Raw genomic sequence first — 27,896 nt, 5'->3', positions numbered from 1 at the left:
TGGCTAAGGGCTGCTTAAACATCCGCAAATAAGTCAAACTACCCATACTAACCATTTCCCGGCTCAATGAATCTATCATCACATTGACCTTTCGTGGATAATACTAAATAGTCACATCATAATCCTTAAGCAATTCCATTTATCTCATTTGTCTTAGATTCATATCTTTATGGAGTGAACACATGTTTGCGTTGATCAATGGATACCTCACGCTTGACTCCATGAAGATAATGCCGCCAGATTTTTTACAACAATAACTTTAGCTGAAAACTATAATTCTAAAGTAACAGTAGAATAGAAAAAAGACTCTTTAATAACTTAATTATAAATTAGAACAACATTTTACTCAATGGTAATACATCTAAGGGAAAAAAGATAAATCTATCCCTGAACTATCATATAGATGACATGTAGATACTATCTGTTATACTTTTGGGATATTAGTGCCTCTGCCATCCAAAAACTAAAGCATATATGTCATTCGCTCTAATGAAAAATTGAATAGGGACACGTGGTGCAATCTTATCAGTTGATCCAATATTATAATAATGTCGGTCGGTGGATAAAATTATGACACATGTATGTCCGTTAGTATAAAGAGTATATATGCTCTAGATTTAGACGACAGTGGTACCAATGTCACAAAGTTTGTCAGAGAATATCTGCATACCATTTACGATAATTTCGAGGTATATTTGTCCTTTTATCTTACATCTAATTGAACATTTTGAATACTAAAACATATTTAAAATAAATATTGTGCATGTCAAGGACTATGCTTTTTTATGCAAAGTCTTGGAGAAAAAAATAAGTATATTGTTTTAAAAGTATAAACTCACAAAAGAACTGATAATTTAAAGGGTTTTATAGTCATTAGCTCCAATTAATATTACTCCATCCTTCCTTAAACAGGCCGCGCTTCAGTAATTGCCACCTCTTTTCTGTTTTCCCTTCGCCTCTTCATCGGCAACGTCATTTCTGATATCAATGCCGACTTCTTCAACGGAATTCTAGGGTTTCAATGATCGGCATTGTCGGTTTTCTTCCCATTTCTTCCTTCTTCACGTTTTCCGAACTGAATTTCAGCTTACTCTCCCCCAATTTCATCTGCATTTTGTGAAATTCTCATCGTTTACCCACCGAACAGTCAATCTCGAAATTCTAAGTGATCACACACGGTGAAATCTGGTAATGTCGCTGTGTTATCCATTTCTTTTCATTTGATTTATTTTTGCAGATTTAAAATTTATTTTAGCTTTATTGAAAGAGGATATTTTGAATTCTATTATAGGCATTTTATGATGATTCAATTGAAGCGTTATTCATTAATCGTTTCCTCAATTTCACAATTTCGTACATATATCTCATGTTGTTGATGATGATTAGTATGTATACTTGGATAAATATGTATATATGGTATTTTGATGTTTATCTGTCTAGGAAATCTAGTAAATGTGGTCGAAGATGTAACGTAGAAACGGAAAATTCCTCTGTTTGTCTAAGTGTTGTCACTTGACAGTTTACGTGTGACTTTTGCAATGGCATTGTGCCATATAATCCGAGGTGCAGTTCATGATCATTGTACTTGACTTACCTGTTTTCTGAACCTTCTTTTGAGCACTCATTGATTTTTATTTGTATTTTCATACACATAGTGCTACATACCAGGACATGCATTTTTGGTTCCATAATGAAAAAAAGGACCTTTTGCATTTTTGTATTTTATTTTTTGTTGGATAAGTGAAACATTTCATCATGGATACTTGTGGCATTTTATCGGATAAAATTTTGATAATTGCAGTTCTAGTTTTGCTGAAATTAATTTTTCCAGAATATTACTTGGGGTTGGGTTCCCATAGGTTGATGACCAATCTAAACATGGTCTAACAATGATGAATCCTTCGAATACTCGACAGAGGGAAATGGAGGTAGTTTATATAACTAACTCCAACTAACATGGGATTGACAACAAGTAATTGATGATAGAACATGGGAACTTCCTCAATTTTACCACTTGAACTTTATTTTTATGGTTGCTTACTCTCATCAAAGTTTTTCGCCCATAAACAGATATCCTATTACATGTTCTTAATGAATTTGACAAAGAATTCACATCTTCTTTACAAATGGGTCCAATACCCTAATTTGTCTACATTTTGAGGTTAGCTTAACATTCTAAGAAAATTTTGATACACTTTGTAATCAGAAGTTTGCTTATTATTATGACTTCTGCACTTGATGCCTTCTATTTGTTACCCATTTCCTTAGTGTTTTCCATTTTCCTGATGCTTTAACTTTGAAAGCTAGAATTCTTTATAGAGCGGAGGTTGTAGCCTACTTAAGTATCTACCTAATGAAGGGCAATCTTTTGTTCATGTTAAGTAGATATTTACCCTGATACACATTAATGCCATAGGAGTTTTACGATATTTTAGCTAGTAAGCGCGCTCAAGTTCAGGCAGCCAAGGGTGTGGCCTAGTGGTCAGTGAAGTTGAATCAGAATCGTGAGACCTTGTTCAAATCCCAGCAAAGACAAAAGCACCAGGTGATTTCTTCCATCTATCCTAGGCTCCTAGCTTTGGTGGACATAATTAGCCATTACTTATTGCTGGTGGGAGGGGACAAATATCCCGTCGGAGCACTCAAGGTGCGCGAAAGCTGGCTCGAAAATCACAATTATAAAGAAAAGTGCCATCAAGTTCGGATCTTTTCTATGCCAAAATTGTCGTTACCTATTCATGTGTGTTTAATGTAACTATTGATGATGAAAAAGAATTGGAAATGCTTGCCCGTTCACTATAATTGTTTACCTATTCAAATAGGAAAAATAGGAACTTGCAAGTGTTGGGTGGCTAAGAGTGCTTACAGCAGCAATAAGGTGGAAGACCCCTATTTGCAGTCTTACTGTGCTCTTTATTCTGCATGAGCTATTTTCTTGTCCTTTTGTTTCATCAGGAATTATAGGGTGTTCACTTAGTACATAACTTAATCAAACATATATTCTGGTATGCCATTCTTCAAATTTACTGGAAATTTATCTTTTTGAATTGTAGTTTCACAAGAACTTGATGGTATGTCCTCTTGGAAGTGGGAGAATGGAAACCTTGACAAGGTTTCTTGTAGCTGGAAATATCCAACGAACAGCTTCAGGTGAATAATAAAACTCAATCAGGCAGTTTATGTGTTTATGTCCATTTAATTGTGCTTTATCATGTTAGCTATAAGTCTTGACATGGTCTGATGTACTCCTTGTTGTCTCATATACTTCCATTTTCTTTTCCCACTATCTTTTTACTTTTGTTTGTTGAGATACTTACCTTTGTTTCTCACTGACTTCTTTCCTTGGCAGAGGAAGCAGGCCACCATAAATTAGCTGCTCAGTACATTCAAAGAGAATTGAGAGAGGCAGTTGAAGCAAATTTGATTGATGAAGAAGGTATTATGTTCTCTAGCTTTTTCACCTCAAGTCCAGTTGCTTGGCATGGAAGATGAGAAAAGTTCATGTTGATTGTGGCTTGATTTGCATGCTTTGTTGATAAGATTTACTTTTTCATCTAGATTTACAATTTTAAGTCTAGTTTAAGAAATTTCAGTGTAGCAAGTGTTGAAGTTTCAGGTGTATCAATTGGTTTGCCATTTAATGCATCTATATCTGCTTTATCTGCTTTTATTGTTCGATCACCTTGGCATGCTCTTCTTGCAGATATGCACGTGTTTGGTTTGAGGCCACTTACCGATCCTTTGCATTTGGTAAGGTCCAGAAAGTGCATCTGTTCAATCTTGACTAAGATCGTTCTACTTGTTGATACCATCACAAAAGTTTTACTGCTAGACAAGTTCGTTTCAAATAATTTTTCACATTACAAAAGAGTATTTGTCTTTCTTTGGTCTATGTCAGTGTTCAGAAAACATGAAAATAGAATGATAATGATATAAGGAAGGGAGTGGTAGCACAGACAAAAACAGACGGAGAATTGTCCCGGCAGTGATATGGTGGGCCATTTGGAAGGAGAGAAATTCAAGATGTTTTGAAAGTATCAGTAGTACTTTACAAAAGACTAAAATGGACTGCATTATCACTTTTTGTCATTGGTGTAGTTCTGAGTATATAGATGATCCTGCAACAATTGTAGACATTCTAGGATCCTTGTAAGATGAAATAGGACCTCGGATAGGTTTTCTTTTTTTGGGTTGCTGAGCCTACTCAGTTGTATGTATTATGTAGCTTTGGGATGTAAATTTTTGGGATCCCAGCCTTAGTTCTGAAGATTTTATACAAACCCGTTACCTTTGTCAAAAAAAAAGAAGAATGATAATGATATAAATGTAGTGTCATACATGTTTTCTTTAACCTCGTATATAGCTAAATAAGCTTTATCTGTCGGACTCTGCATGGACTATCATAAGTCTTAAGGCAGAAATAACTCATCAATTGAAACATTAAGGCAGAGTTGGGTTATAAGTAATTTTATCGTGTAATGATTTGACATCTGGGCCTAACTCAATCCCAAAAGCTAGCTCATGAGCGAAGGATTGACCAAATCCATATAAACAGACCACCAGTCCATTCCCCAACCAATGTGGGACTTTGACCCACTTAAACACCCCTTTCACGCCCAGGCCTAACTGGAGCGTGGGCTGGGAGTCCAAACGGGAATGGACCATACCATGTAAAAATATGGCACCTAGCCTAACTCAACCCCCAAAGCTAACTCATGAAGGGAGGATTGCCCAAGTTCATATAAGCGGACTGCTAGTCCATTCCCTAACCAATGTGGGACCATCCACTCTAACATCTAATTAGAGCTCAACTATGACTTCCGTCTGAATGTGTATGGGTAGTAACTGCTGAATAAACCACATCCTTCAGCATCTACTATGATAAATTACTCATCTTATATGTAAAAAATTAGAGAACTAAGGTGGAACTTTTATTTCATATTTTACTAGAAAAAGATAGAACACCCCCCCCCCCCCCCGGCCACACATAAAAAATAAAATAAAATAAAATAAAATAAATAAAATGTGAATGCCATGTTGCTAAAATGTCTCAATAGACTAAGCAGAAAGGTCGGATTTTGCAGGCTTATGATACTTTGGCAATGTTGACTTGTGAATTTGATATGATGATATTCATGAGAATTAGTTGAACTAATGAGGTCCTTTGGACTTTGATATATTGATTTAGTTCACGCATATGAAGAGATATTAGGTATTATAAAATTGCGTTTAGAAAGGGAAGATAATATTTTATAACTACTAAGTGTGAATTAATTGAAAATATCTTTTGGCTGCTGCCTTTAGGAGAAATTAGACCTTTAAATTTAGCAGAGGGGCAACACTGTGTATTAATTTGAAAATATAGGAGTAACTCTATTTTTTGATGACCTTGGTGATAGCAGTATCTCTATTAGGGGGACAAAATTCTATTAATCAATCAATAATTAGGCCTCGATCCCAAAATAGTTTGTGTTGACCATATGAATCCTCAGCAGCCATTCTGTCTATTCGAGATCACAATACTAAAAAAGTTTTGCCTTAAGACAAGTTGTAATACACTAATAGAAGTTTCAAACCAGATTAAAAAGAACTTTGGAAAGCACTAGACTTAGTTTAAGTATATAGCAATGTCTAAGCTATTTCTCACTTGTGGTATCGTGTATATAGATTCTTAGCTTCCATCATGTTCTACCCTTAATTAGTCCGTCCGCCTTCTGATCAAACTTTTCTAGCAATTTTTTTTCTGTTTTTCTCCTTAAAAAGGGATAGAGTCTTTCCTAGATGTTCCCAATTATATGATTCTATGTCTACCTTATTCCATTTTGGCGCCTTCAATCATCATAATGGATTAGAGAAGTTAAATTATTGTTCCTAAATCAATAACCCTATCAACAAAGACGTGACAACTTTGCTAGGGTAAGGTCTGCATATATCCCGTCCTCCCTAGACCCCACTTGTGGAGTTATACTGAGTATGTTGTTGTTGTAGACTTAGTTGGAGTTCAATTTTAGACTTCCAATTTTTATTTTGGTTTTAAAAACCAAATTGTTTTGTTTTATTGTTGAAGAACGATCAGAGTGTTGGGTATTAGTGTTGGATTTGTCTTTTGGAAAAAGATATTAAAGGGATAAAACATGTTTAGGCTTTTCTATAGATGAATTGAATTCATTAGAATGATATTCAAGGGATAAAACATGTGTTCGTGCTCTCTCTCTCTCACACACACACACATATCCAACTTAATATTTTTTTCTTTTTCTATTGAAACGTGTTCACAATATATAAAACATGTGTTCACGCGCCCTTCTCCCATAAGCATAATGATAGGCCAACTTTAACTAGCGCAAGGTTTAGGAATTAGATGTTTAGATAGTATATATTGTGTTGGCCATCTCAAAAAAAGTATACCGTGTTGGTTTTGATGTCGAATTATTCAAAATAGTAGTTGATAAGTATAAAAATGAAGTAGTAAGTTTAAATGATGTTGTTTCAAATTTAAATTTAATATAGAGATGTAATTGTTTATATTACTTTGAATTATTGGAGGAACAACTTCTTCATTTTAGTAAATAGGACAAATTTTACTTTTTGCGGTGGAGTGAAAGTAGGCCAGTCTTATCGTAATGGAGGGAGAGCAACATTAACGCTCTCAAAGCCCTTGTGTTTGTTACTCATCTCATGATGGCAGTATTTTGCTTTAATTTTAGTTTCCTTCCAAGCATATTCCTTTAGTCTAGCAGCAAACAATCTACTCTCACCTGGTGAAAGGACGTATGGTTGATCACCTAGTAGGAAATTTCTCCAATAGAAGATTTAAAACTATTGCCTCAAAATGACTTACATGATTGCTTGCCTGATGATAATAAAATGCACTGTATTCATAGTTTTGTGGAAAAATTGATTCTTGAATGTTTGTTCTTAAGGTGTGTTGCAATGCTTGTAAGAAGCCAATAAAGGCCAGCCAATACGTTGCCCATTCAGGTTTTCCCCTTTTTTTAGTAACTTAAAACATCTTGTGTTCATGTGTCGTTGTAGTTATACATCAGTTTGTTGTATGCATAGTTTTATTTCGACTCTTAAATAGACGCTTTTGCCTTCGGTTTACATTTGCATGGACTTATCATAGTTGGAAATAACATCACACATGATAAACTATGGGATACTAGTCCCAAAATCATTATCTGCCTCAATCATTTCTTCTTTAAGACAGCAGAAATGTGTATCTTGTTAAGTAGTTCCATAATGCCATTGTCAATGCAATGCTAATAATGTAATGGATCTTTGTGGGAATCTTTCATTTCTTTTATGAACGATATTCTGCTTTTCTTGAATTGCTTTGTGATCTCGAACTGACTATTTTATATAGTTCCAGATACATATCAAGTCATGAAATTTGTTTTGGAGCTACTTTATATAAGAAATATGTTAAGTTTTGTGTCAATCTTTTCTAGAAGCAAACCTTAAAATGTAAGAGAGGATATTTTTCTACTTGTATCCCCAAAGAAAAAGAGAGGATACTTTTCTAATTAATTTTGTTTTAACACAAACGGGGCTGGTTATTTTCTTGGGTTAAGCCTGTAGAAGTACTTTTTTTCAAATTGAATAGCAGTTTGACTTTAACCTAAGGCGTTAGTCTACTCTGATATCATGTGAAAGAATCGGAGCATCCAACTAAAAACCTCTAGAGTTATCAGTAGGGAAGCCCCGGAATATTACAAACCCTTTTGGAGATCCTTACACTACCAATTTAGGACTAGTATATTCTTTAATACCCTCCTGCATGTGTATCCAGGTTCTAGTGATTACATATGGATTTTCTGGAGCCTCTGGAGACCCTTACTTTGCCAATATAGGACTAGTGTATTCTCCATAAGCTTGTATGGCTAATCATATTGAGTACTCTAACCATCTCATCCGAAAGCTTTTATTTGTTTAACTATGTCTTGACACTCTCTCATGTACGTGCTTGATTATTTTCTTTCTTTCTATCTTTATTTTTTGGGTCAAGCATGTGAATATCCTTTTTTGTGAATGAGTGGTGAGAGTTGAATCTAGGACTTTTTCTGCTGTGATACTACATGAAAGAATCTGAGTATCTAAGTCAAATCCTTAATGCTATGAGTGAAGTACCCTGAACAGTATAAATCCCCTTGGAGACTTCTACCTTATCATGAATATATCCTCTGTTAAGAGTCAGATAATACTTATTGCCCTAACCCTTTTTAACTAGTTGCACAGGATGGCCCGTGTCCATCTCTCCATACCATCTCAACTTTTTCTCCCTAGTTCGTCAGTAGAAAATGTAGAAACTCTACTGTTAGAGATATAACCCTAATTATTGAGTAGTACAAAACTAAGTAGTAGTAGTAGAACTATTGCCCTGTGACGGAAACTTTGTTGAATTAGAAGTTTCTCTCCAATGTTTCTCCTTAAACATTTTGACATATAAACAGTATCTTCCTATTTCCTTATTTGAGTAATCAACCCTGTCGTTTGGGTGGTTGGTGTATGCGCAAAGACCCTTGAAATTGCCGAACAGGTTGAGTCTCTTCACAATCTTTTCCAAACTTCAAAAAGATATTATCACCATAGCTGAGTTTTGTCTTAATTTTAGTCTTGGAAAGTGATGACCAGCTTTACAACTACTGTCTTTTGCCTTCTCTAGTCGTCCATCTTGTTTAACATGTTTTGTCTTTTCAGAGCTTTGTAAGTCATTAATCTCTGCAGAAGAAATTGCTTTGGAGGTCAATGATGGTACCGTGCACAAGAAACGCCCGAGGAAAGAGAGGAAAAAGTCACTTACTGCATACTCTAGTATCCTTTCCCTAAATGAACATTGTTTTTGGTTGTCCTATGCTCTTGAAGAAAAAATTATGAGTTCATCTCTGCAGTAATCTATAGCTGAGATCCGTTCACATACTTTAAGTTGTTTTTATGGTGTATAACTTCTCTTATTTCTTAATAATGATTTGCCATCTTTAATTTCCTATAGACAAACCTATATCAGTCAGAAAGAAAGCAAAACCTGAATTGTTAGATAATGGTTTTGCTGCATCATCATGCTGTTCGGAGGAGCTTCATTCAACTGTTTCCTTTCCTAAAGATAAAAGTATCGTCCTCTTTTTCTCATGTTTCTTGCACTCCTTGTGATTCTTGTAGTCAGTTTCCTTACTTTACTGATGATCCATAGGATTTAGCTTAATTGTAAAATCCATTTATTCCTACATTCAACTAAACGATTCCTTTGTATTGTTATTATGTTCCTAACATTGTTTAATGAATTAAATGCACAGTTGTTGTTACAAGTTTATACTCCCTCTATACTTTTGTATATAACATGATTTCCTTTTCAATTTGTTCCAAAAGAAACGGCGCCTTTCTATATTTGAAAACTTGTTAACTTCTCATTATACCGTTAATGAGATGCTCCTATATCTTACAAAATGGCATGACATCCTTTAAGACTACAAGTTTTAAGGCTACTTTGTTATGTGCCAAAAGTCTTTCTTAAACTCAGTGTCTAGTCAAACATTATGAAACATGGAGATTAGTTTCTTTTCTTTTTTCAAATCCAATACTTGGACAAAATGTTCCCTTCTTAATGCTTCGATGTAGGTGGGAGAGAGGGTTGTGAAACTTTAGTTCTGGGAGCTTCTATTTCTTAAGGGGTGCCTCACCAAATGAAATGATAAAGAAGTTACCTGTTTGTCCGTCTATATTTCCTTACAGCATTTCTGTGCGGTCACGAGCTTGATTTATAGTAATTTTGCAAAACCTACATATTCATATGGTTCTTATGCTGATTGCCTTGTTTATTCCGTATAACTGCAGGAATTTCATCACACTTAAATGTGGCCAGTGTGAGAAATAGTTCCATGGTTAATCCCAGACCTGTAGATTGCTCAGAAGGTGCAATCTTGCACCAGGAAGAAAATTCTAAGATGTATGCACTTATCACTTGATGTAGGCAATGCCTTGCATTTTTCCTCTCCCTCTTTCGGAGTGCATAGTTTAACTTTCAGTTAGTACAAACATTTGGAATCAAACAGTCATTGCATTGGAGTATATAATTTTCCATCTGTTGGTGTGTAAACCATTAAACCTATTGATGATGGCTCATATGTGAAGAGAATGCAGTATTATTATTTCATTTTGAAGATTGAGGTAGATGCTTCTTTTATAGGGTAGTTTTGGCTGGTTTAAGTTACCAGTTGATTAGTTTTGATACAATAAAGACATACATGCACCAGAAAAATCATATTAAGGCCCAATTAAGTGGTTAATCTCTTCGAACTGTGTTGGGAAAATGAAGATCCTTTTTCTTGATATCATAAATTGATGACATTTTTCTTCATCTGATAGGCTAATTGTGGGAAATCGGCAGCTATTAGCTGATTTTGGTGCAGTAAATGGTGTTACTAAGAGTTGGTCTGCAAATTCAAGAGAAGCTATTCCCGGTAAGGCCAGATTTATATTTCTTCATAAAGTTACTGTAACACAGTGTTTTGGGAAGCGAGAAGCGGAAAAAAGCGACGAGGGCTTGCTTCACAGAAGCGAGAAGCGTGAAGCGAAGCGCGCGCTTTTTTTAAAAAAAGCGACATTTAGTATAAAAATAAAAAAATATTAAATAGCTAAATAGAGGTAATATAGTCTTAGATTGAAAGAAATTACATAGGCAAAAATACTCATAAGTCATAACATATAAAGCAAAAAATCAAAAACATAATTAAATCACAAAGATTCAAACTCCTATTCTTCAACAAGGCTGCTAGACTGATCACAAAATTAAAAAAAAAAGCAAAAGAATTGAAAAAAAAAAACAGAGGAGGCAGCAGTCAGTAATTAGAAACAGAGCAGGCAGCAGAGATGAAGAAAAGAAGAGAAGAAGAAGAAAAAACTAGAGTAGTCGAAACTCAGAGAGATGAAGAGATGAAGCACAGGCGAAGATTGTATATTTCAGGAGAAAAGAAACTCATAGAGATGAAATAATAAACATTAGCTAAAAAAGAGATGAACAAAAAGTTACCTGCAGTCGCGGTCGAGGTTGAAGAGAGAGGCAGCCTAAGTCGAGATCGTCAGGAGAAAAAGAATGGAAAGAAGTATTGTGAAAGAAGAGTCGCGAGGAGAGAAAGAAGGGAAAGAGTCGTGAAAGAAGAGTCGTGAGGAGAGAGAAGGTTATATTTCAAATTTTTTTAAAAAAAAACCTAATTTTTTTAAAAGAAACCCTAATTGTCGCTTCTTTTATTAAAAGCGCGCTTTATTGCGCTTTTGCCTTAGGGTCGCTTCTCGCTTCTTCATCTGAAGCGAGAGCTTTTTTCAGATCGCCTCGCCTCAAGATAAAAAAGCGCACAAGGGTCGCCTCGCTTTGAAGCGCGCTTTAAGCGCGCTTTTCTGCGCTTTTCACAACACTGCTGTAACACCTCGTTTTCATGAGACGCCAAGGCACCTAATGAGCCACTACCCCTTAGGTGGACATCTCAAAACATTATTTATTTCAACCAGTTTAAAGCGAATGACCATTTTGTGAAAGAAAGAACCAAGTCTAGAAAGAGTAAAGATACAATACAATTCCATTTGACTTTATGAATGGGATTGGACCTATCTACGAAACATCTGGCATTTCTCTCCCTTCATACTGACCACCATATACATGAGGGAATCAATCTCCACCATCTCTTTTGGCTCTTACTTCCTCCTCTTCTGATCCAGCAGCTAAGAAGGTCTGATGTATGCTCAGGCATGGCCCAGCTATAGCCAGTAATCTTGAGAAACAAATTCCACAACTGAGCAGTGTACTTGCAGTGCAAAAATGGGTGCTTGTTTCTCCTTATTCACCATACACAGAAAACACCTAGAAACCAATTATCTCTTCTTCTTCTTCTGTAGCACTTCTTGGTTTAGGTAGGCCCTTTTGATAACCAACCAAGTGAAGCACTTAACTTTGGTAGGAATGCTGCTTTTCCAGAAATAATTCCACTTGCATTGAGTATTTATATTAGTCACCTGGAGACCTCTTGTGTAGGCATTCTTTACAGAAAATATCCCGTTACCGTTGTGTTTCCAAAGAGGTATATCAACCTCTGTACTGCTAATAGAAACTTGCTTTATTTTTCCCAGTAACAGGGCTACCCTCTCTATCTCCCAATCATTTAAACGCCTCCTAAAAGAGATATCCCACCCCTGTGTGGACCAGCACTCTCGGATTGTCACCTCAGAGTTTACACAAATAAGAAATAGGTCAGGGAAAGCCTCCTTTAAAGGAGTTTGATCAAACCACCTATCTCTCCAAAAATGTCAAAGCTATAGTTTTAACTGGTAAATAGTTAATACTATAATAATGTGAATGTATATATCTTTTTTTCTTATTTAAAGATTTCATCTCATATATATATATATATATATATATATATATATTGTCTTTGCTCCATTGCCAACACAAATATTGTCTTCCATTAATTGTCATAAATTCCTAATTGTTCTCCATACTTCACTCCATAGGTATCAGTTGTCATAAATTCCTAATTGTTCTCCATACTTCACTCCATAGGTATCAGTTACCATTTCCGTGCACCATGGGCTAGCTTCACCATACTTGGACACAATGACTTCCTTCCACAAAGCCTTATCCTCATTGATGTATCTTCATAACCATTTCAGAGGACTCTCATTTGCAGCCTAAGATTTCTGATTCCCAGACCCCCACTTTTGGGATTGGAAGAAGTGACATCACATAAGTAGGTAGTGAGTCAAGGACAGAGTTTATCAAGATCAATCTACCCCCCATTGATAGGTACTGGGCCTTCCACTTAGCTAACTTCCTCTAAGTTTTCTCTAGAATCCCATCCCATATCTCTAGTGCTTTGTGTTTATAGCCTAGGGGCATACCAAGATAAGTGGTTGGTAGCTTTTTTATTCTGCATCCTAGTATGTTGGCCAAGCTCTGAACCTGAGGAACCTCCGAAACTTGATAAAGGCTGCTCTTTCCCCAGTTGACTCTCAACCCTGAATTACTCTCAAAGAGTATCGAAATTAGTCTGATAAACCTAATTTTATCCACGGTTGGCTCACAAAATATGATTTTGTCATCTGCATACAATAGATGGCATATCTCCTTACCCTCTCCCATTCTATTGTTCATCTCGAAACGTGTGGTCCATCTCTTTTGGATTGCAAACCTCATCATACCGTCAAACCCCTCCATAGCTAAAATAAATAGGAAAGGAGAGAGTGGATCTCCTTGTCTCAAACCCCTCTAAGAGGCAAAAAACCCTATTGGCTCACCATTCACAAGAACAGAGAATCTAACTGTTTTGATACAAACTTCCATCCATTTCACCCATTTATCTTCAAATCTCATTTGCCTTAGGATATTGAGGAGGTAGTCCCAGTTCACATGATCATAAGCTTTTTGTATGTCAAGCTTACACATTATCCCTTACACATTATTCCAGGAATACTATTCTTGCTTCTTGCATCTATGCACTCACTGGCTGATAATGCAGCATCCATGATTTGTCTTCCCTTTATGAATGCCATCTGATGGTTGTTGACTAGCTTATCTACCACTGATTTGAGCCTCTCAGCTAGAATTCTAGCTATGACTTTGTAAATCCCCCCCCCCCCCCCCNGGAGGTAGTCCCAGATCACATGATCATAAGCTTTTTGAATGTCAAGCTTACACATTATTCCAGGAATACCATTCTTCCTTCTTGCATCTATGCACTCACTGGCTAATAATGCAGCATCCATTATTTGTCTTCCCTTTATGAATGTCATCTGATGGTTGTTGACTAGCTTATCTATCACTGTTTTGAGCCTCTCAGCGAGAATTCTAGCTATGATTTTGTAAATCCCCCTACCAAACTAATAGGTCTATAGTCTTTTAACTCTGTGGCACCTGGTTTCTTTGAAATTAATGCTATGAAGGTTGCATTGAAGCTTTTCTCAAAAGTTTGGCTGGTGTGGAACCCAGATAGTTTTGAAGAAAACCATTGGGAAACCATCTGGACCAGGAGCCTTCTCCATAGCACACATGTTAAGGCATTTCATGATTTCCTCTTCTTCAAATGGTCTCTGCAGCCATGCCTGTTCTTCGACAGTAATTTTTGTTCCTCCATGTAGATTTAGATCTGGTCTCCATTGCTCAGTCTCTTTATATAGCTTTGTAGAAACTCTGCACCGCTTCTTTAATACTGTTAGGATTATTTATTTCAGTGCCATCCACATTTAGTTGATCTATAGAATTGAACCTTCTATTTGCAGTAGCAATTCTATGAAAAAGCTTTATATTTTTGTCTCCCTGTTTCAGCCATTGGATACTTGACCTTTGTCTCCAAGCGATCTCCTGTTTTTTTGAAAAGTAAGTTTGAAAATATTTTATCAAAGAAGTAGTTTAACTAGGAGAAGTAATATAAATGAAGAATCTGATAAAAGTGTTTCAGAATAGAGAATGAAACCAAAACTTGCACGCATCCCAACTCATACTATTCATGGAGCACGTGAAGGGTTTTCAAAATACAACATCGGGCTTAAGCCAACTATGTAAGTAAAATGTATCGTGAAAAGATAAACTCTACAATGAACAGCTTGCAGTTTGACTCGACATCGTTGAGAAATGACCACAAATAGGACCAAGAAATGCCCGACGTGCCATGAAAAGTAAAACCTGCAGCCAAACTGGAGTCTCACTAGACTTCAGAGGATTACTCTATTAATAACAATGTTGCCAACATTTTTCAACATCATAAGTATGGAACAGATATTAGTATCTCAAATCTGCACAACAGATAATATATCCAAGGATCTCATCGTCAGAGCACAACTTAATAATAGGCCCTCTCCGACTCACATGGCTAGACCAAATAATCAACAACAATAAAACCCCAGAACTGTGGAGTGCCCAACCATCTTTAAATAATCAACAACAATAAAACCTCGAAACTGCGGAGGGTAATACCGGCCCAAATGTCTTACAAATAATCAACACAATCTTGGAACTGCGGAGGGTAACTCCAACTATCTTACTAATAATCAACAAAAATAAAACCTCAAAACTGCAGAGGGTAACTCTGGCTCAATCGTCCTACGATTCCGGCTGCGAACGGTGGCTCTGGCCTGACGTCTTATGCAAAGTCTCATCGGGATGTGAAGGGTGACTCTGGCCCAATCATCTTATACACCCGAAGACAGCATATATGAATCATAACAACAATGTTAGAATAAGAATAGGTATATATAATGCTACTTAGAATAGGAATAAGACTATAAGTAGGAATAGATATATACAATCCTACTTAGAATAGGAATAAGAATAGTAAAGAGTATCCTACTTGTTAAAGGATTGTATTGTAGTGTGTATAAATAGGGTCTTTGTGTAATAATGTAGACACAACAATTCAATAATTCTTCTTCTATATTTCTCATAAATAACATAAAACATCATGTATGACTATATCAAGACCCAACCTCACCATAAATAATATGACAGTCAAGCCAATATAATCTAATATCACAAGTGTCAGGACTCAATTTGAAGCATAAAAGCTCTAATAAAAGGAGACAACTGCTAATTAATCATAAGGGTAACTGTGGCCCAACCATCTTACAAATAATCAAAAACAATAATTTACTATCTCAACAGAGGAGTCCCAAACCTAACTCAATAAATCTCCATGGATATCCCAAGTATTTCACAACATTATATTGAGTACTTCCTAAATAGCCCATATTAGGTAAACAATAAATCTCCATATATCCCAAATATTTCACAACATTATATTGAGTACTTCCTAAATAGCCCATATTAGGTAAACAATCCGATATCTTAATATTCAATTACATTATATTAAGGGTTATCATAACAAGTTCATATTGGTTATTTCATGCTTAGTTAATGGAAGCAAGTAAGTAGTAGTTCAAATCTCCCTACCTCACATCCAACATAATACTGTGACCAAGCACTTTCCCAAAGTTCACAAACAGAGCATTTGATAGTCCCAAACTTGATAGTGCTGAAATCCCTAAAGTACTACCACCAGAATCTCAAATTGTTCCATACTTAGTTGGTAGGATGATCCCCAAGCTCCTTCCAATTTTTTTCTCAAGCTTGAGCTCAAAATTTCACAAAACAAGTGGTGCTGTCCGTGTTCCTTTAACACAACCTAAGTGCTTTGGCGGGTTGTACCATGACCTTCACATGTTGTATCTGAAGACCCATATACGTTTTGTCTTTTTCCTACGAGACCTTATAGTTTCCCAGCCTTTCTCCGCCTACATGCCCTATTTTTCTTCTAGACACCTTTCACTAAATCCTTCATAACTTGTTTCTGCATAACTGTGATTGATAAACAATTTGATGCATTTGAAACTAGACTTAAAGGACTACAACTTTCATCTTTTGCACTTTTCCATATTCATTATAGATTGCGCGTTATTCTCATTGGAGTTAGGTATTGTGTGCGCTCATTTGAAACTTATGTCAGGCATCCCTTGGACTATAAATCACTTCCCTAAGTTCTTATGGGTCACAAAAATAATACGAACCTAATAGAACATTCTAATTAGCAAATGGAGCACGTTTTTCCTATACGACTTCAAAATCTCAAATTACAATACCGGGATTTTCTAAATGAAGTCTTTTTTTAAAGAAAAAACTCGTAATGTTAATTTTCTAAATGAAATCTTTATCAAAGTTGAACCAAACAACGTCCGATTGACTTCAGATTTTGCAAGCAAGTATAATGGAGCATTCGAAGCTGATCACATGCAAAACGGAGAACCACTTCTAAAGAATAACCTAGCGGTCTTTGCAGTTGTTTTCTTTTTTTGGTGTTATCAAAGGAGAAAAGGAAAAGAAATCTACTTCTATTCAGCACATCCTTCTTTGTTTTACAAGGACATTTTGTTAGGCTTCACTTTGTGCATATTGTGTAGAAAAATTTGATTCAAAATTTGCATCGTCAAACTTTTTGAGTGGTAGAAGAGTACTTCATGTAATATATTTGCTGTACATTTCTTTGGGGTGTCTTATTCTTGGGATGAAGGAAAAACCAGATATTACCTTCAAAGGCTATCAAGACAGCACATGAGAAGACTAATTTGGTGATTTGAAACCATTTCTCTGAAATTCTTAATTCACTTTTAAGAAAAAATAGAGGGTGTTTCTTTCTCGGTCAGCTTTTCATTGTTTAAAGTGGCTCATCTATAGTTTCTATTGTGAAGTTTCAGGTGAGGATCATCAAGAAAGGTCAACCGCTGGCAGTGACAATACTGGTAGTCGTGCTGTTGCAGTTAAAATTGCCACTCAAGTCCAAAATTTTTGTTCAAAGGCTGAAGGTAGTAGTCACATCTTTCTTTCAGTTGTTCATAGCTACCCTTCATTTTCATATTATAAAGACAGTCCTAAACTTTTGTAGTCAAAAAGATTTTCGAAGGTCACTTCTTTTATGCTCATGGTGATTTATTTTGTGAGTTATTTTGCTACATTGTCTTTTCCTTAACTTCTAGTGCTAATATTTACGTGGTACTTTGTGTGTTGTTTACCTCCAGATGTTCCACATCCACTTGCAACTAAGATGTACTATTCTCAGAGAGTAGTTCGTCTCAGATCAGCTCTCAGTTATATGTATCATGAGGCATCATCTAATGACAGTGGCAATGAGTTTGCCTGTCCAAAAGTATTAAAAAGTAATGTGATGCCAGCCGACATACTGTGTCATAGCAACAACTCCCATATACAAATTAATTACCAGCAGGAGAAGGTTAGTCAGATTCTGCTTTGTGTTTTAGTTGGTGACACCTTATATGCCCTCATTGATTGTATTGTCACAGTTTCTTCAATTCTTCTTCTTTGAGATAATATTTGACCTTTTCTTTTTTCTTTTGGAAGTGATAGTTATATTTGCTTCATCCCCTGGCCGTTCTGGCTAATTTCTATGTTGGATGATTATCATTCATTAAATTTGTTAGGACATGAACAGGTTTATACAATCCTATTAGAATAGGAATATGTTTATACAATCTTATTAGAATAGGAATAGGTTCATATAATCCTATTTAGAATAGGAATAGAAATACAAATAGAAATAGGAATAGTAAATAGTATCCTACTTGGTATTCTAGTTTAAATAGGGTCTCAATGTAATAATGTAGATACGACAACAATTCAATAATATTCTTTTTCAATATTCCTCACATGGTATTAGAGCCTCGAAGATCTTGGTAAGAGCTTCCACTGCCGGCGGGCGGCTATTATCCATATGTGCCGCCCGTTCGGCCATCATTCCGGTGACTACTTTCATATATCTAATTTGTGTAGCACCGTGCATCATTCCACCGACTACTTTTTCATATTTAATTTGTGTAGCACCGTGCCATCATTCCGGTGACTACTTTTTCATATTTAATTTACGTAGCACCGTGCCATCATTTTAGTGACTACTTTTTTCATATTTAATATGTGTAGCACCGTGCCATCTTTTCGGTGATTATTTTTTCATTCTAGTTTGCGTAGCACCACGCCATCTTTCTGGTGACTACTTTTCATATTTAATTTGTGTAGCACCTTGCCATCCTTTCGGTGACTACCTTTTTTTGCATATCTTATTTGCGTAGCACCGTGCATCTCTCCGCACTACTTTTCATATTTAATTTGTGTTGTATCGTGGATTTCTCGGAACTACTTTCTCATATCTGAGTTGCATAATATCATGTCTTTCAGTGACTCATCATATTTGATTTGCATAGTTTCATTCGTCTTTTCGGTGACTCCTCAAATCTGATTTGCGTAGGGTTGTGCCATTATTCCAACCATACATGTATAATTATTTTTTTTAGTAGGGTCCTGCCATCATTTCGATCTTACCCATATTATTTCTATTTTTCAATAGGGTCGTGCCATCAATATGACCTTTCCTATATAATTTCTATTTTCTAGTTGGGTCGTGCGATCATTCCGACCCTACCCATATAATTTATTTATTAGATTGTGACCACTTTCAGCCATCAAATCTAATACTCCAGTATATGAGCATGTTCCGGCCAATTTTTCGGTGACTTTCTTGTTAAATATCGACTCATTTATTGATTCCAACATGATCCATATACTTTATACTAGATTTTGAGCACTTTGTTGCTAGGGGGAGTTTATTAGCCTTCTATGTCGATTATGTGAGTCACTCTTTGGTCTGAAAACAGTCTTTGCAAGGTTGGGTTGGGAAGTTCAACACTGTAATTTTATCCCTCGATGTTTTATCGGCATTATGTATCAAATTCATTATTTCATGTGAAGATTAAGCAGATTGAGATTGACTGACATTATGCATCAAATTCAGTATTTAATGAGAAGACAAGCACACTGAGATTGACGGTCAATTTTGTGAAGTCGACTGATCAACTTGCAGATATCTCACCAAGCCCCTCATCGGTCCTCGTTTTGATAACATTTGTAACAAGCTAGGTACATGAATTGTTTGGGATTTGATAACACTTGTAACAAGCTAGTGTGATTGGGAGTGTTAGAACATGAATAGCTATATACAATCCTATTAAATAGGAATAGGTTTATACAATCTTTTTTTTTTTTAGATTGGTAATTGTTTCTATTTCTTTAAATCAGTACATGGGTTGTGCTGAACCATATTTACATAATGAACTCTAAAGGCACTGTCCTATCCCTATAATGAGTCTAAAACATCAATGATAGAGACAGTGTCATTAGAGTAGATCTGATTACACCAAAAACACACTCTTTTTTTTTTGAAATGCAATTCAATTTTACTTGTTCCATATTACTCTCCCTATTCTCAAAAAACTCTAAGATTTCTCTCTTTCCAGACAGTCCACCAAATAGCAGCAGGAATGATTCTCCAGTTGCTTCTGTTCTTTGCTTGTAATCTTGCTTCTTCCCAACTGTACAAGGCCTCTGGAATTCTACCACGCATGACCCGTGAGATGATTTTGAAGCCTTAGGAATAGACTCCACTATTGGCCAGTGACCTTGCACTGGATGAACAAGTGATTGACTGTTTCTGCAGTTTCCCCACAAAAAAAAACATCTTGAACACAGTGTAAACCCCCTCTTCATCAAATTCTCCTGTGTCAACACAACTTCATTAGCCAGTAACCACACAAAACAGACCACTTTGTTTGGGATCTTGGCCTTCCAAATGTGTTTCCAGGGCTATTTCGATGCCTGCATGATTGGGTGGTTCAACTTCCTATATGCTGCACTTACTTTATAAGTCCCAGTACTGTTCCCCAACCACTGCAATCTGTCCTTCTCTGTCTCCAAGCCACTAAATTTTTCAATGACGCTGAAGAATTCTGTAACTCTTGAATTTCCCAATCATTGAGGTGCCTTCTAAATATAATATTCCACCCATGAGGTGTTCATAGTTCAGCTATTGTACTTTGTTGCTGAAGTACCAGAGTATGTATATCCGTGAAAAGTGTCTCCAAATTTCCGGCTTCATGCCAATCCTCCTTCTAGGATAATAGGCTTATACAATCCTATTTAGAATAGGAATAGGAATAGGAATAGGAACAGGAATAGTAAATAGTATCCTACTTGCTAAGAGATTGTATTCAAGTGTCTATAAGTAGGGTCTCAATGTAATAATGTAGACACAATACAATTCAATAATATTCTTTTCCTAAATTTCTCACAAAATTCATGCATTAAAATTGTTTGTAGTTGGAAATTGTGGGAAGTTGCTAAGTTTACTTACTATGTTTTCTAGGGTTCTTTTAGTACTATCAAAGTCTTTCAGTAGAAAATATAGAGAACTTCTAGTAATTTTTTTCTTCTTATTTCTGTTGTATATGAGATGAGCTCAAATGGAGCGACTTGATCCGTGAAAATCGTATAGACGACCCCAACTTGTTAGGGATTAAGGCGTATTTGTTGTTAATTAAGTTTACTTCCTGTTGAAAATCCTGTAACATTGACAGAATATGAATGGGAAGGCACTGTTTATCATGAGAAATAGTGCCCTATAATCACATTTTATATTCTAGTGTGTCTTACCTTCTTAGTGCTTTAACTCCTTTTTTAAGTTCTTAAGCTAGTTGACTTCCCAGCTGTGGCATCTTTTCCTGGCTTTAGTGAAATTGAGATGGACAATACCTGATAACACTCTTGATTTATTGAAATCATGGAATCATGTTGGAGGAACGGTAAGACAAAAAAGTGGTGGAGGGCTATTCTTGCTTGTATATGGTGACTATTTGGAAGGAAGGAACAGTTGATGTTTTGAAGACAAGAGTAACTCCATACTAAAAGTAAAGATGCACTGTATTTCTTATTTTTATTTTTGGCATAAAGAAATTTGTGACCCTGATACCGAATCCATCTTACAGTTTTTGGAAGCCTTGTATGAATCTATAATAGGCTTCAGACTTAATTTTTGTTAATACAGCTGCCAGCACACTTTGTGCTGATTACCTTTATCAAAACAAAAATGTTCTTAAGCTAGTTGAAATGCTACTAGTGCTCACCTTGTTTAGTTGGTGCTTTAGTTCTTCGTCATGCTCCTAATTGGCAATGGGTTGTGGGTTTATCAGGGTATCGTTAGACTTTATATAGCCTACCAAAATGATGTTTTAGTTTTTAACAAAATGTTATGAATGAATTTTTTAGTGATTAAGTATGTGCAATTAGATTTTTGTGTGAGTAACTGGTCTTTAAAAACTTAAACCTTCTCCTTCACATCTAGATTATAAATTAAAATGGTTCCTGCACTTTATTGACATGGTTTTTATCACATATATTTAGGATAATTGTAGTTTTTCAATTCTTTTGTTCAAATAACTATTCTTTATGTGTAAAGTTATTTTTCTTGCATTCATATTTTTTTTTCTTTAGTATTTTCTTCACTCAAAACCATTTCATCTCTGTGCTTAAACCCAAGCAAACCTTAGTTCTTTTTTTTTTTTTTTTGGGGGGGGGGGGGATGAAGTATTTGGCTTCATTAATGCTATCAAGAAGATGCAAAAAAGTGACATAAATATGATTGTTAGCTCCAGTAGATATGATTAGATTAAGACTAGGGAGCTAATGAAGCTTAAAAAACTATTAGGCGAACAGGGGATATATTGACCCAACTATTAATGCAAGAGGCATCAAGAGAATCGGAAGGAGTTAATAGTCCATCGAAACATTTTCTGTTCCTTCCATTCCAGGCAATCCAAAAAATTACAGCAGGTATCATCTTCCAGATTTTCCTGATGGTGCTGTCAACATTCCAGCAATTCCAATCTCAAAAAGCTTCAATGGAACATGTTTAATTTGAATTGTCTAAATTTTCCATGTGTCAAACATGCTTGCCTGACCACTAACCATGTGGAACAGACCGCTTTGAATAGAGCCTTGATTTTCCAATTAATTTTCAAGATCAATTGGCAACAGTGTGATGAGTGTCTGATATAAGATGAAAGACACAACTTATTGTAAATTTTTGTTGCTGTCCATTCCACACCATTGAATCTTCAACATTCCTTACACACTAAAAGATTTCTAGTGTCTTCAGAATCTCAACCAGCCTCCCAATTTCCAGTCATTCGGCAATCTTCTATAAGAGATTCTAATTTCTATCCATGTTGATGCCATGCATCCTCAATTGTAACTTCAGGTATAGAGGGAAGACTGAACAAGTATGGATGAGTCTTTGGGGGGACCTTGTCCTAGCCAATTATCATTCCAGAATGATAATTTCCTACCAATGCCAATTCTGAACCCTATGTTCATAGCAAATTCGCCCCAGTATTTTATAATTGGTCCAAATACTAACCCAAAAGAAGAACTTACTGGTTTACTACTCCAGTGCCCCGTCAATGATATCTTTGATTGATCACCGTCCTCGATAAGGTTTTATCTTTAGTATTGTATCTCCATAACCACTTCCACAGAAGACTTCTGCTATGCAATCTTAAATTTCTAATGCCCAGACAACCAGATTTGTGTATAGAGATCAGAGATTTTCATCATATAGGTGAAAATAACTAATTTCTAATAACAGATGATTACCTGCTGACTCAAGATCCTTACTGCTGTAGACTTCTAATCTTGTAGTTCCTAGTCTTTAGGAAATTTTTGTAACTCTGTCCTTCGCTCCTCCTATTTAGGCTTTGTTTCGATAGTAATTATCTTTTCAAGTTTATCTTGTTGATACAGTTGCTGTACGTATTCTGTATAAGTACTGCCATATGATCAAATAATATTAAATGTATATTTTCCTATCTTCTGCCCGTCTCTCCTTATGGTATCAGAGCACTTCTAAACTCCAACAAGTTGATCCTCTCCTTTTTTTTCCTGCTTACTCGTCCAAATGGCCCCTATTGTTTCTGTGACTAATGCGGATGGAGCCAACAATGCCATTACGATTGTTCAATTCAATCCTGTTACCCAATTGCCCATAAAATTAACAGGCAGTCACAATTTCTCCCTGTGGAAAGCTCAAGTTTCAATGCTTATGTGTGGTCATGATCTCTATGGGTGTCTCAATGGCTCCATCTGTCAAAACAATCAACATGTTGATAACCCTGAGTTTGTTCCTTGGTATCGCCAAGATCAGTAAATACAAAATGCTATCTTGGCCTCTGTTGATCCTACACTTGCCCCCATTATTGCTGTGGCAGTCTCTGCAAAAGCTGCCTGAATGTTTTGTATACTGTTTATGTGAAGAAATCTCAAACAAGAATCTTCAGCTTGCGCGACCGATCATCTCGCTTCCATAAAGACTCTCATCCAGTCACAGATTATCTTCATCAAGTTTGATCACTTTGTGATGAGCTTGCAACTGCTGGTGTGCCTGTACAAACCTGAAACTCATTGTTAAAATTCTTGGTGACTAGATCTGAATTTTGAGAACTCTCTGCATTATGAAATTGAGGATCTTGGTCTGCTGCCATTTCTGCTCGAGATTCTACAATTTCTTATGAAGTGCATTATGAAAAGCTTCTGGATCCATGAGCTTTTCCTTAAGCATGAGGAAGACAAGAAGCCGCTATCAACTCCTATTAACGCTGCTGTAGCACAACAGACAAGCTGAACTCCTCGCCAGGATAACAATAATAACTCCAGCAATAGTCTTCCAGGTGTGAACACTCCTGCCAACGATCAGCAATGGAAAGCACAACCATGGTGCCCATGAAGAAACAACCAGCAGCAGCCCTTTGACAAATACCTTTTGCTGCCAACTATATGACCCCGTGTGTCATTCACTGCCAACTTGCTATTTCTTTCCATTGACAAGTTTGTATTTAACAACAGGTCATCAACAGTAAGGCTTCTGGTCCTGCACCCTATCCAACATTTTTCAGCACGAAAGAGAAATAGGAGGGTTGGATTCAGATAATGCACCTGATTTCTGTCTACCTCACAGACAATCATGGTATCGTCTGCATAAAGCAAATGGGAAATGTTGACAGTGGCCCTTCTCCCACATCAAAGTAGTTCAGCTACTGCATCTCCTTGGCTTTGTCCAGCATTCTTTAGTTCTTTTCTGTGATCTCCATTTAGAGATGGTAGAGGCAGACAAATTTATCTTAATTAGCATGTGATTGTTACTTATTGCACGTCCTCCTTCAATGAGTGCAGAATATGCTACCTCTTGATGTCAGATTTTCTGCTAAATATTTACTGAAGATGTGACAAGGAGTACTATAGAATGCTTGATCCAAAAAAACAAAAAAGAGAAGAGGGAAAACCATGGAATATTATTTCTAAAAGGGCTGTATGTAGTTGCCGGAAAAATGGGATTTATATGATTATATCATAAGGTTGTGTTATCTTTTCCAGCGTGTTCTTGTCCTTTTGCTTGCGGGTTTCTGGAGTGTAAAATTCATCCTCATTTCTTTCTTCATCTATTAGGCTAGGAACGCTTCATTAAGGCAGTTGAAAATGATTGAAAATATGTCTTCTGCTAATATCTTTTCTGGGTTCTTTTAATGGCAATGATGACTGTTTCAACCTAATAACAGTTTCTATCTTTGTCAGTTCCAGGATGTACACCATTTCTACAGCTTCGTATCCAATTTTACGTGATCGTTATTCTATCTCTAATTCAAGTCAATTTCCTAGTAGCTTGGCTTTGGAAGATTTTGAGGTTGTCATTGTTGCTCATCTTATGGGAACAATGCCTCTTTTTCTGGTGTAGAAGTTGTGTTGAATTGGGACATATTTGAAAAGCAGTTGCATATATCTTTTTCAGACCAAGATAATTAGTCCTCAAGTCAAAATACTGATTGAATCACATTGGAGAGAATAATGTCTTACCCTTTGTGAAACATAGTCATCAGTTTCTTGCTGAGTAGTTGAATGAGGGTTCTGCTCGCTTTTTTCTCGGTATGGTTAAATTTGAAAGTTTTATCACAAGAATGATTTAGAAAATGTGGTTCTATTTTGATTTTTAATATTTTGTGGTGGTTTTATGAACTTTCATGTGTAAGGTGTTCCTTTTTGGTGTATATATATGCGAGTGAAATGCGTCAAACCTATACTTCTGGTGCTTGTTTGAACAATGAAGGATATCTTTTTTGAGACTTTGCTGATCTCTGTATTCGTAGAGGATTCATATAGCTGAGTCCAAGTAGCTTGGGATTATGGTGTAGTTGATTTATTGGTATTGGTATTCATATAGCCAACCCCAACTAGATGGGGATTGAGGCATTATTGATCTAGGTCATTTTTCTGGTTGCTAATGTTTATGTTGGCTTGTGGAACAGGCACGTGATCATTCCTTTCCGTTGGTTGAACAGCCAAGTTTACTTCAAATGGTTGAATCTGGGGGATGTCCACCACCTATGAACATCACAGCCCAATTTCCTGTGAATAATATCCTACCACAAACCTCCATTGCCAATAGTGGAAGCAACTATAATTCGAATTGTTATTCATTTGCAGGCCAATCAGGTATTTGTCTGTCCATGTCTGTTTATATGAGTGCTATATTCATATCCAGGTTTGTTTTCAATAATTAGGTCTCAGAGAGATAAATAGAATTCTATTTTATCTATAATATACCTCTCAAATTGCATAAGAAAGTGTTTAGTGGTGTTACAGTTGAAAAGGAATATTTTTGTGTCGTCATAACTAGGTTGCTTGGTAATATAACAAAAGTTATAGAGAATTTATCTCTGTGGTGTTAAACTGCTTTTGTATTCCCTCTGGAATTGTACTCTCTTGTATTGACAACAATGTGTTACGACTTGCAATTTGTCACGGCTATCTAAAATGGTTAGAGAAAGCTAATGCCTCTCTAGTTTTCGGAGTCTCTAACAAATACCATGTTTTTGTAGGCAAGCAGCTACAACCTATGCAGCAGACTGAGGGAAATAGTGCAGGTGTACAAAATTACTGAAGGAACCTTTTTTCTAGAGGAAAGTCAACCCTCTTTCCTCTTCATTTTGTAAGGTAGGATATATCCGCTGACTGGCCGTGATAAACGGTGGGAGTGGGACTAGTCCATCATAAGCTTCTCCACTAGATTCGAGAGTTGACTCCGTTATGGAAGACGGTGTGCTAGTTCTTCCATTGATTTAGATTCTGATACATGAAGGTTTCCTTCTCTCTGACTCAGAAAACTAACTGCCAATTGTGCATTATCTTACATACAGAAACATCCTTGAGGATGCAGACCCTAGTGACTCATCAAGAATTTCAGATATCCTTTTGGATAATCATTTTGTACAAAGAACGCCACGTACTAATGATATTCACTTTTGTTAATGCCCTTAGTCTTTGAAAATCATAGAAAGTATCATTACAATTTTAGAGATTTCATTGTTGTGTCTTAATTTAGCTGTTCTATCTGTCATAATTTGGAAATAGGAAATATCAACTTGCTGTTTTGGTTGACAATTTTGGTCTTTTATGTTTCTAAGTAATCAATAGGTGGCAATCTCTGAGTGGACCAATTTGGAATCCAGCTGCTAGCAATACTCATCGTTATATCGCTATTATGGGAAGTTTGGTGGTAAGTGGCTTTGTGCTTGTATTCAAAACAAATACTCTACTGTGTTCTTAGTGGAATATTGCATTACTATTATTCTATCTGTTTATAATTGCTGTTAATATGAAGAGTCTCAATTTGTTGTTATGGTAATGATGTGATAGATCTACATGTATTTCATTCCATTTCCTGGAATTGATCAAATTGGAGGGAGTAGCTATCAATATTCTTGAAGAAAACGACACTCTATCTGATTCTTAATTGGCTGGGCTGCTATGGCCTAGAAGTAGATATTTTGTGTGGCCATAGACAGATATTTATACTAAAAAAACGCATCTTATGTTGTTATGGTAATGGGGTAAGCAATACCAAATACCCATTTGACAATTTTTATATCACACATGAAGGAATACAAAAAAGTTGAATTAGATATGCCTACCTAAGAAACAAGGATAAGTAAGAATCCATAACTAGATCTAATTGTAGCTTTTTTGTCCCTAGCTACTAACCATAATTATTTGATCATTTTACTAAAATCAATAACCGTTGTTGGTTAGGACAAGTAACTCTACTTCTGTACATTTGAAAAGAAGAAATATGAGTCAACAAGGGACAGTCTAAAAGGGATCACTATAACTGTATTTTTGCAGTGTACGATTCTCCAATCCCAATACATATAGTAAAATCACATTGTTCACATTACTTTTTCTTTGTCAACAAACAACAATGAAACCCGTGGGGTTTAGAGAGTGTAGAGTATATGCAGATTTTTATCTGAATGTATTAATAATGAAATTTTAAGTCTTCTATGAATAGTGAAAAAATTGTTATTCACTCCGTTTAAAAAAATGACTTTATTTCCTTTTTAGTCTGTTTTAAAAAGAATGATCTCTTTTCTTTTTTGGCAACACTTTTAACTTTAACTTTCCACGTGGCATGTTTAAGACC

General features: G+C 36.0%; 1 protein-coding gene across 5 annotated transcripts; it reads left to right on the top strand.

Annotated features, from left to right (window-relative positions):
• The first annotated feature begins 884 nt into the window (after positions 1-884).
• LOC107003063 lies at positions 885-26,793 on the top strand. Of its 5 annotated transcripts, none has more exons than XM_027914011.1 (13): positions 885-1,188; positions 3,054-3,150; positions 3,350-3,436; positions 3,704-3,750; positions 6,924-6,981; positions 8,728-8,814; positions 8,993-9,109; positions 9,832-9,943; positions 10,363-10,457; positions 17,221-17,334; positions 17,548-17,759; positions 25,723-25,909; positions 26,296-26,793. In XM_027914011.1, the coding sequence occupies exons 2-13, from the start codon at positions 3,069-3,071 to the stop codon at positions 26,355-26,357; spliced, it is 1,260 nt and encodes a 419-aa protein (XP_027769812.1). In that variant the 5' UTR covers positions 885-1,188; positions 3,054-3,068; the 3' UTR covers positions 26,358-26,793. The 5 variants fall into 5 exon arrangements, with proteins under 5 accessions (XP_027769812.1, XP_015056901.1, XP_015056830.1 ...); XM_015201415.2 differs by having other exon boundaries at positions 8,701-8,814; positions 17,227-17,334; XM_015201344.2 differs by having other exon boundaries at positions 8,701-8,814.
• Positions 26,794-27,896: the final 1,103 nt, after the last annotated feature.

The sequence above is a fragment of the Solanum pennellii genome, chromosome 1 (assembly GCF_001406875.1).
Source record: "Solanum pennellii chromosome 1, SPENNV200".
Taxonomy (NCBI): domain Eukaryota; kingdom Viridiplantae; phylum Streptophyta; class Magnoliopsida; order Solanales; family Solanaceae; genus Solanum; species Solanum pennellii.
The sequence above is the reverse complement of the archived record's forward strand: the minus strand, read 5'-3'. Positions and strand labels throughout refer to the sequence as shown.

Coding starts and splice junctions, on each gene's coding strand:
- LOC107003063 (XM_015201344.2), top strand. CDS start 3,069: ATGGTATGTCCTCTTGGAAGTGGGAGAATGGAAACCTTGACAAGGTTT. Junction 3,751..6,923: donor TTACCGATCCTTTGCATTTG/GTAAGGTCCAGA, acceptor TTTGTTCTTAAG/GTGTGTTGCAATGCTTGTAA. Junction 8,815..8,992: donor GTCACTTACTGCATACTCTA/GTATCCTTTCCC, acceptor AATTTCCTATAG/ACAAACCTATATCAGTCAGA.